Consider the following 10,158-nt stretch of genomic DNA (forward strand, 5'->3'; position numbering starts at 1 on the left):
CTCTCTCTAGTTTTTTTATATGTTTATGTGAACACCCGCCCTCCCAGAAGGAAATACCTGCTCAGAAGGATCCTCATGGTTAACTGGACACAAATTCATAACCAGAGTCTAGCAGTCATTGCTGACAAAGTCCTCTCATGGTACTCTGTGTTTCAAAACAAGCCACATACTGAGCTAATCCTGTCTAGTACTGTGTTCCTGTCAGTCAACTCTTACAAAGGAGTTCCAGGTGTAGTCTTTACACCAACCTTCTGAGGCCTGCCCTGTCCAATGGGAATGGCACAGCTATATCTTTATTTGCATCTTTAGTGACCAGACATAACAACCAATCAGAACACACAACTCTGACCAATCAGGACAGTGCTACTTGAACCAATCAGACTGTGCAAATTTGGGTTCCTCATTTGCATAGATATGGACCAATCAGAGACTAAGGTGGGAACTTTCTCTAAAAAAAGTAAATTGCCCTTTGAATCGGGGGAGTACACTTTCTTTCCAGTGGGGGCTGTGTCTCCCACTTTTGTAATCTGTTAACCCCAATCCTTTCTCCTTTTATTGCATCCCATACTGGGCACTCCTGTTGGCATTAAACTAGTGGCAGAAACTTTTGCTGACATTTGGAATGCTCCCTAAGAAGTTTATAAACTTGAAGTTTATAAACTATGAAATCAAAGAATCTTGTTTTAAAGAGGTAAAGTTGAAACTGTAATCAGAATAACAATCTTTTGCAACATGCTCTTGTAAGTTCTCCATGAATTTACAAGTTTATGACACTTCTAATGAAACAGCCTTCAAAAGAAAACTCTAAGTCTAATTTATTTTTTAATTTGTTTGTTTCCTGGAAACAGAACAGACATCTCTGAATTTCTAAACAAAAATAAAAGTAAATAGATGGTGAAGAAATGGAAATTGAGAATATATTATTCATTCCCAATAGCGGTCACGAATATTTCCGGATTAAAAAATATTTAAATGGTATGTGGAATCCAATCTCATTTTTAAAAACTTTTTGACAGTAGGGTTAGTCGACCTGATTTTAAAAATGTCTGCTTATCTTTATTTTCTAACTTTTATGTATGGCATATAGATAGATGCCTTGTTTAATTTTAAGTGATAAAAAAGAAGACGGAGCTAACAGCAGCGCTTGTACTTTTATAAACAGAATGTTGAATTACACCCCCACTTTAACTCAACCAGCACCTCCTGGCCCTGCGCTGCTACTGGTGACCTGGGGTAGGCGGGGCAGGAAAGTATGCGCAGGCGTAATAGCGAGCCAGCGGTCGCGGGAGGGATTAAGTCTCAGTTAAATGACAGCTCTTCCAGCCAATAAAGACACAGCATCATAGGCTTTCTTCCGAAGCAGGACGCCGGAAGTCGGATTCGCCTGAGGTAGGGAAGGCGGCTACCACAGTAAACCCAGGGCTGAGGTGAGTGGGCGGCGACATTTTGGGGCTCCGTTCCGCGAGGTTTTCCCTTTCCGGACCCCGCTGTGTCTTCAGGGCGCAATGGGAAAGAGGGAGCCCTGGCGCCGAGTCCGCTCGCTCGCCTCCCGTTCCCGTGCCCCTGCGCGCGGCCCGCCCGCCGGCCGTGGAGCCCCGGCTGGACAGCCTGCGGGCTCAGGACGGCCTCCGGTGCGGAGGCCGAGCCGGACTGGAGGTTGGGGCACCTGGTTTCCCGAGCCGCGTGGCCTTGGGAGTCACCGTCCCAGCCCGCCCTCCTCAGGGAGCAGCCCCGAAATCGCTGGTTGATGGGGCCGGGGGAGGGAGGTGGACCCCAAGCCTAATCGACCCAGATTCCTCCGGAGAGGCTGTAAAACCACGTCGTAGCGGCCTCGTTGACAGCGGACAAAGAGAGCGAAGTGTCTGGGGTGAGGCCCGGACCACGCGCTGCGACACCTGGCGTTGGTTTTACCGAAGACCGACACAGCCTTGGAAAGTTCAGTCTGGAGAAGTGACAGAGGAGTACACATGACTTCTCTGCCGTGTCGGGTTCCTTTCCTACAGTTGGACGCTTCGCAGTGTCCGGATTTCAGGGAGGGAGCTGGCCCCGTGCCGCCGAAAGGACCGAGGCTGGGAATTCCTGCCCCGGACCGTTCGCTAACCTTTTGATCTGGGGCCAGAACTTGCCCTCGCTGAGACCTGGGATCCTTATCTCTAAGGTGGAATCCGGGACAGTGCTTAACTCAGAATTGTTACGGAGATTAAGAGAGGGCATAAAACAATGGTACCTGTTACCTGGTTGGCCTTTGGAAAAGGGCGTCTTCAATGGAGGAAGGGGCGTGGTGCGGAGAAGCGCAGAACAGGACTCGGAACCAAAAAAGGCTTGAGTGGGTGAAACCTAGGCTGTCCGTGTTATTCTGAAGTACCAGATCAGTGCCCACTCTCTGATTTTTGTAATTACGTCTTTAATCAGAGAATATTCTTGTTTTGGGGATATACTTGTTAAATTTATTTTTGGTAGTTAGATCTATTGGGTTTTTTTTTGCAGTAGTCTTACAATTTGTAGTTATTTCCTTAGTAGATTGTAAGCAGCACTAGGATGGAGGCAGTGTTCCTAGTTTACTCTCGGAAGGTAGTATAGTGTAGGGTTTGAGATGTTCCCACTCTGGATCCTTCCTTTATAACTTGCACACAAGCAGCTCAACCTTCCTGAGCCTGAGTTGTCTCATCTCTAAAATGAAAGAGCACTTTCTTTTCTCAGATTTCTCACAACCATGAGAAGAGTATTTAGAACAGTGTCTGGCATTATAGTATATCCTCAAATATTATCCATCATCATGATCATCCCTGGATACTCATTGTCATATATTAACAAACAGTAGATTTATGGAGGAGTGAACAAACATTAAGGATGTTTGTACCTACTTCCAGATTCTCATTGATTTGGAGCTCAACAAATATTTATGAAGTTCCTGTGTGCATGGTTGTGGACACAGTGAGAACTATATAGTCAAAATTTTTCTCTCATTCAGCTTGTCTGGGTAAGGAGGCAGAACAAATACTGGTGCAGACAATAAATGCCCGAAGGCAGAATCTGCTTTTGATGCATAATCAGAGACTTTCTTTCTTTAGAGGTGACATTTTAAGCTAGTGCCTGAAGCAGGAAGACCCAAAGGCAGAAGAAGCTGTTAAGGAATTGAGTAAGAATACTAGATTGAAGGCAATATTGCTAGGATTTATAAGGGAGAAGGGATGTGGTGTAAGAAGAGTTATGCTGGCCATTATATAGAATGGTAGTGAAAGCAAAAAGATTTCTGGAGAAGCAATTGTATATCAGCAAGAAGGAATAGTGACTTGGTCACCCTTGATGAATTTGAGATAGTGAAGGTGTGGAATCATAGGACTTCATAAATTTGACAGTGATAGGGAGGAGAGGAGGTTGGTTAAGATAAGCTTTAGGTTTCTGGCTTGAAATCCTAGGTAGGTAATGGCGACATATTATTGAGATAGGAAAGATTAGAAACTTGGAGGAATAGGTTTAGGCTGTTACATGTATATAGGGGATGAAATAAATTTTTTTTTAAAAACTTTGATCACTTTATGAGACATCCAGAAGGGGCTCAGAGGCCTGGGCTGGAGATGTAAAGAGTCATAAACATAGACCAGGGTTTTTCTACTTTGACAGAATATTTTGGAATTTTGAGATGGATAATTCTTTGTTGTGGAGGGCTGTCCTGTGCACTCTAAGTGTTCAGCAGCGTCCCCAGTGTCTACCCATTAGATGCCACTAGCACCCCTTTGATTGTGACAATTAAAAATGTCTCCAGAACTTGCCATGTGTCTCCTTGGTGGGTAAAATTGACCCTGGTTGAAAACCACTGATAGAAATGATATTAAGAGCTATGGAATTGTCTGCAATCACCTAAAGAAGAATTTAAAGCAGAAGTCTAAAAGGAGTGGCCAGCAAGATTCTTGCAGATAAGTTCTTTTTGACCTCACAGTACTTGACAATTTCTGGAATGAATTCAGTGTTTAAAAATTGAGAGATGTCACATAAAAATCTGGGTTTGTGCTCTCGCTTGAAAAATTAGAGAAACTGAGAAACAGTTCATCTTCATTCCTACAAGAATGTTATGTCTAGAGATTTTGAGATCTGGCATGTGTGTGCTTTCATTCTAATCCCTGCCCCATAGTGCTTCATTCTTTATGTTGCTTACCTTTTCCAGTTTGTAAATCCCTAATTTAGAAACAAGAGGTTCTAGGGCTGTCCTCTGGCACACCCTATGTCTCACAGGGTGTTCAAACTTAAAAAAATTGATTTGATTTCATCTCCTTTATATACCCTTATATAAACAGGGAGCTTGTTCCTCCCTGTTTCTGATCTTCTTTATCTCAATAACATGTTCCCATCCACACCGACATTAAACTTTGGATAAAGGAGAAGGGCAGTAGTGGAGACTGAGGGAGTGGTTAGTGAGGAAGGAGGAAAATGTAAATGTGGGCTCGCAAAACCTGGGTGGGGAGGGGAAATATGTTGAAAAGGAAGAAAATGCTGCTGATAGGCTGAGTAAACAACATCATAGAAAAATATCCAATGGGTGATCATGTGGTGATTGCTGATGACCTTGGTGAGCAGTTTTTGTGGGGTTAGGAGGTTGGAGCCAGGTTGGATAATAACAAAAATGAATATGCAGAAAGCTAGCAAAGCAATGAATTGGGGGCTGGTATCGTTATACCATAGTAACTCATGGTGCCTATGTCCACTGCCTCATTGATTCCCTATCACTGTGGCTTGGTGGAAACAGGGATATCCAAGAGCTGTTCCTAGAACTTCACAAATTTCAAGTATAAAACTGCCTCCAGTATATTATTTGCCATCTTTGATGTTGGATGGTGGTTTATATCTTGAAAATCTAGTAAGATCAGTCTAAACGAGCATTCGGAAGGGAATCTTATCATTTTATGATGAAATAGATGTTATTGAGGCCATAGAAGATAATGGTTGTGTTTGGAATTTCTGTAGCAGAAGTAGAAAACTTGTAGAGTACCTTGCAGGAAAAAATGGTGTGAAATTGGATCATCATTTTATCAAAGCAGCTCAGATGATACCAGCTGTCTGGAATATAACAATGTTAATTTTGTCATAGTGTTTATTTTAAGTGTTTGCTTTTGGAAATCAATCTATAATACAAAACAAAAGTACATGCGATAGGGAGACAGCATGGATAGTTTGGATATAGAAAGGAGTAGAGAAACAGGACATAACTGATGAGGTGTGGAATCTAGATTTTCTTTATAGGTGAAAACATGCTACAGCGTATTTTTTTATGTTAGCAAAAGAATCTAGTATAGAAGGAAGGTATTTGGACAATTAGAGTAGGATGGCAGCCTTTCCCTGTTGTACATGTTAGTTTTCGAAACTAAGGAGATCATTTTGTGCTGGGCCCAAACTGCTAGGGTGAGAAAAGGAAAATATTCTGTCTCTAGGCATGCAGTGTGACAGGTTTGTTTTGTAGAGGCACTCTAAATCTTTGGTCTGTTTCTATAGGTTCTTGGTCTTCCACAATGGGTGAGCCACAGCAAGTGAGTGCCCTTCCGCCGCCTCCAATGCAGTATATCAAGGAGTATACGGATGAAAATATTCAGGAAGGCTTAGCTCCCAAGCCTCCACCTCCAATAAAAGACAGTTACATGATGTTTGGCAACCAATTCCAATGTGATGATCTTATCATCCGCCCTTTAGAAAGTCAGGGCATTGAACGGCTTCATCCTATGCAGTTTGATCACAAGAAAGAACTGAGAAAACTCAATATGTCTATCCTTATTAATTTCTTAGACCTCTTAGATATTTTGATAAGGAGCCCTGGGAGTATAAAACGAGAAGAGAAGCTAGAAGATCTTAAGCTGCTTTTTGTACATGTACATCATCTCATAAATGAATACCGACCCCACCAAGCAAGAGAGACCCTGAGGGTCATGATGGAGGTACAGAAACGTCAACGCCTTGAAACAGCTGAGAGATTTCAGAAGCATCTGGAAAGAGTCATTGAGATGATTCAAAATTGCTTGGCTTCCTTACCTGATGATTTACCCCATTCAGAAGCAGGAATGAGAGTAAAAGCTGAACTAATGGATGCTGATGATAGCAACAATTGTACTGGACAGAATGAACAACAAAGAGAAAATTCAGGTCATCGGAAAGACCAGATTATAGAGAAAGACGCTGCCTTATGTGTTCTAATTGATGAAATGAATGAAAGACCGTGAAGGATGTTTTTTTGTTGTTTTTCTTTTTTCCTTTCAGTAAATAGCATCATATGTTTGTTACTTTGCTCTTAGGGAGTCTTAAAAGAGATTTAACTAAGAGTTATGTGAAGAGCCTAACTCTCCAACTTGATTAATTATGAGATGTCACGGGCAGTAATATCACTTTACAGCAAACATAGGCAAATGAATATGACTACATTAAGAGTAATCAATTTAGCTCTGGCTAGTGTGGCTTAGTGGGTTGAGCACTGGCCTGTGGACTGAGAGGTCACTGGTTTGATTCCCAGTCACGGCACTTGCCTGGATTGTGGGCCAGTCCCCAGTTTGTGCAAGAGACTACTGACTGATGTTTCTCTTGAACAGCAATGTTTCTCTACCTTTCCTTCTCCCTCATTTACCCTCTAAAAAGTAAATAAATAAAATATATTTTTTAAAAAGCTTAATCAACCTAAAAAGCAAAGTACTGCTGTTGTGTGGAACATTCCCGTTGCAGTAAATGTTGAAGATAATATTTAGTAATAGCAAACTTTCACTCTGGAAAAGTAGACTGGTTGTTTGCTTTAAGAATGAGAATGATAAATAAATGATATCAAGCTGCATAAATATATTATGAAATCTTTATATTTTACTTAAAATTTGCTTAATCTCTAAAACATCATTTTAATATGTTAAAGAGGAACCCCACAGAGTTAAAAAACAGCAATTTGTCCTCTTGACTCCTCCTGTGAACACACTATCTTGGCTTCTTGTCCCTATCCTGAATGGGTCCCCTAACTTTCTTTAGTCATTTATATAATATGTCTTTTGATCACTTTTGGTTGCAACCATTCCTTTTAGTAATAAAAATGTTTATGTGATTAGCTGTACATTTTTTTAAAATCAAATTTATACTTGCTTAAAGCTGGAAGTCTGCAATAGGAACGTAGTTTCGTGGCAGAGACTGTTAGGTGTTCACTGGAGAGTATATATCCCCTGAGATACGTTGCTTAGATAAGGCTACCCTGCAGGGGATTACATTTCCCTGTTCCCCTTGCAGCTGTGCAAGGTCACATGACTAAATTCTTAGCAGCAGGATATGAGGGTAATAATTCAGTCCTGTCCTATAAAAATTTCTTGCTTAATCTTCCATTTTCATCTGCTGGCTGGATGGCCACACCCAGGATAACTTCATTTTGAAGATGGTTCCCTGAGGGCCCTTGAATGACTGAGGACTAGGCCTTCCTTTCATTAACTTTACCCCCAACCCCAGCTGATTTGACTATATGAGTAAGAAGTTGTCTTATTTTGATCACATTTTATTTCTGTATTTCTCTTCTCCCTCTAACCTCGCATCCACCAAAGTCTGAGTGGAGAGTCTGCCTTGTGTCTGAGTTATCTTTGTTGGTATTTCTCTTAATACAGGCCAGTGGTTCTCAAAGTGTAGTTTTGGGTCTGCAGCATTAGCATCACTTGGATTTTTGTTAAAAATACAAAGTTCAGGCCTCACTCTAGACCTACTAAATCAAACTCTAGGGGTGGTGTCCATCAAGCTGTGGTGTAGCAAGCTGCAGATGATTCTGGTGCAAATAATTAAGATTCAAGGACCACTAATAAAGGTAATATCTTTTCCCAGATGTCCACTTCTGATTTTTTTTCTCAGTCTGGTTTCCGGTATACTGTCCTTAAGGAATATGTACTCGATTAAGGGCTTCAGCTCTGGAGCTGGCAAAGACCGGTTTAAAGTGGCCATAGGTCAATTATCTATGTGAAACATTCATCCTCTTTAGGAATCTTAGGGTGCAGGCTATTCCCAAGTATACCCTGGTCACATTTATTTTTGTGTTTTTTTTCTGGCATGTGTTCGGTGTAGATTTCGGCTCCAGAGACTAGAGTACACAGTCCAGTCTCTTCTAAGGTTAAATTGAAGGGGGAGGGGAATCAAGCTAGACATTGTATTAACACTTCAGCAACTCTCAAAAGAATTGTCTTCTTTGCCCTCAACCCTTTTATAATTTTGAGGGCCTTGGGCTAAAAGGTACAAACCAATTTTTGGCTGCTTTGCAAATCCTTGCAGTGGGGAAAAAAAAACCTAATTGAATCTGTAATGTTACAAGATTTACAACATAATTTGTATATGAACTTGTACATGTTGGGGAGAGGATTAAGGGATTTAAATTCCACTAGGAATCTTAAAATCTGACTTTGAGAGGATAGTATCTTGTAGGTCTTTTTAAAGAGTTTTGATGTGAACTATTGCACTGTTACAAAGTGGCACTTTATAAGTTTTAAAGTTTATATAAAAATCTTTCAATCTTGTGAAGATTATCTGCACACCTAGTTATAATGGATATTGCTGATAAATTGATTCCTCAAAGTGAAATATCTGGAAGACTAGCCTGGGTACCTCTTGAAATTACTATTCCAGGACCCAAACCACAGAGATTCTTTTTGTTCTGGGGTAGCCCTGGCATTGACTTTAAGAATCTCTTAATTACTTTACTGTGCAGTGGGTTAAAGGAATATTGCATTAGTCAGTCCTCTCTACTTGAACTAGTTTAAGCAAAAGGATGAATCATGGAAAGAATACTGTGTTATATGATTGAACGGTAAGTAGAACATCCAGACTATGAAGAGGATTGGGAGGGTCTCCATGGCAACTGGAACTCAAACTCCACCCAGACTCCCTCAGTCTCTCCTGTCATTTCCGTTAGCTTTATTCTGTTTCATTCCCTTTACAGCCCAGCTTCTTTCATGGTATGGCTGGAGAACATGGCTGCTGATCATTCCCAAGTGTTAAGTCTTTCTGCACTGCTCTGTGGGCCTTGTCTTTCAAATTAAGAAAAAAAAGTGAAAGGCTAATTAACCAGCCTGGATGGAGGAATTAGGAGTAGCATTCCTGATTCCAACTGGACCGATCAGGTGAGTCCTGTAAGAATTTGACAGTCCCCAAATTGTGTGGGAGTAGGTGTCCACCTCACAGGGGGAAGGAGATGCTGAGCTGACCGTACTGCAGATACCTACTACAAATCAAGCACATTAAGTAGATTTTTGATATAAACATCAAAAATTAATTTATTATGTATGATGGTGGTCACTCCCCATTTCCCCATTCTTTCATATATTCATGTAGTTAGTATTGTCTTTCTATGCTTGATACTTGTTTAGTAGCTGGGGGTTTGGAGAATGGGGAGGAAAATGGGAAAAAGATGAACAAGAAAGATGAGTTAATTTTTGAAGGTGTTAAGTTCACACCTTAACCATCTAACTCTCACATGAGTAACATTCCAAAGACTATTTCTATTATATCCTTATTGCCTGCTCAAAATGCCTTGTTCACTTTTTAAGCCATGTTTACCTGTTCACATTTGTTAAGGGCTTTGGAAGGCGACTTCAACTGTGCTGTGTGGTACTTCAGAAAAGGCCTGTGCTAGGTCTTGAGGTCACTGGAAACAGCAAGTTCAAGGGTGTCATGAGGAAATAAAAAGTTGACATGATTTGGATGAGAAAGGCCTTTGTGTCCACAACCTAGGGAGGAGGTTAGACTTAGAGAAGCAGATGGAGAGCAGATTACAGGATTTAAAAGGCCAAAGAATGTGGGGGTGACTTTTCCTGCAAGTCCCCCCGTCTGTCTGCCACTGATGAAAATAAAGAAGACCTGACATGATCTGCTTGGGGATGAGAGGTGGTCAGTTTCTCCAAGGAAAAAGGCCTTGAGCGGTGGCCAGTTTCTCAGGGGGAAAAGGCTTTGAGCCCCTTCCTCCAAGGGCTTTTATTGGGTTGTAATACAGAGGAATACAGGTGGCAAGGATCAAACAGTAGATAACATTTCAAAGAGATCTGAGGGCTTAGTCTGAGTCAGTGTCTGTCGGGAAAGGGGGTTGCAGAAACTTTGGGAGACATAATCATTTCCTCTGGGACCTTTGTATGAATGAAAACACTCAGCAGAGCAGATGTCACAGGTTTTTCAGGAATT

General features: G+C 41.3%; 1 protein-coding gene across 3 annotated transcripts; it reads left to right on the plus strand.

The window, feature by feature from the left end:
* The first annotated feature begins 1,348 nt into the window (after positions 1-1,348).
* Positions 1,349-7,063, plus strand: MED7 (mediator complex subunit 7). Of its 3 annotated transcripts, none has more exons than XM_053665939.1 (2): positions 1,349-1,427; positions 5,488-7,063. In XM_053665939.1, exon 2 carries the CDS (start codon positions 5,505-5,507, stop codon positions 6,204-6,206), a length of 702 nt encoding a protein of 233 aa, XP_053521914.1. In that variant the 5' UTR covers positions 1,349-1,427; positions 5,488-5,504; the 3' UTR covers positions 6,207-7,063. The 3 variants fall into 3 exon arrangements, with proteins under 3 accessions (XP_053521914.1, XP_037008156.1, XP_037008157.1); XM_037152261.2 differs by lacking the exon at positions 1,349-1,427 and adding an exon at positions 1,462-1,867; XM_037152262.2 differs by lacking the exon at positions 1,349-1,427 and adding an exon at positions 1,887-2,158.
* The last annotated feature ends 3,095 nt before the right edge of the window (positions 7,064-10,158 follow it).

This window comes from Artibeus jamaicensis, unplaced genomic scaffold, assembly GCF_021234435.1.
Source record: "Artibeus jamaicensis isolate MK-2021 breed Jamaican fruit bat unplaced genomic scaffold, CSHL_Jam_final contig_432, whole genome shotgun sequence".
NCBI lineage: Eukaryota > Metazoa > Chordata > Mammalia > Chiroptera > Phyllostomidae > Artibeus > Artibeus jamaicensis.

Bases quoted from the DNA above. Each gene is read 5' to 3' on its own strand.
- MED7 (XM_053665939.1), top strand. From the start codon at position 5,505: ATGGGTGAGCCACAGCAAGTGAGTGCCCTTCCGCCGCCTCCAATGCAG.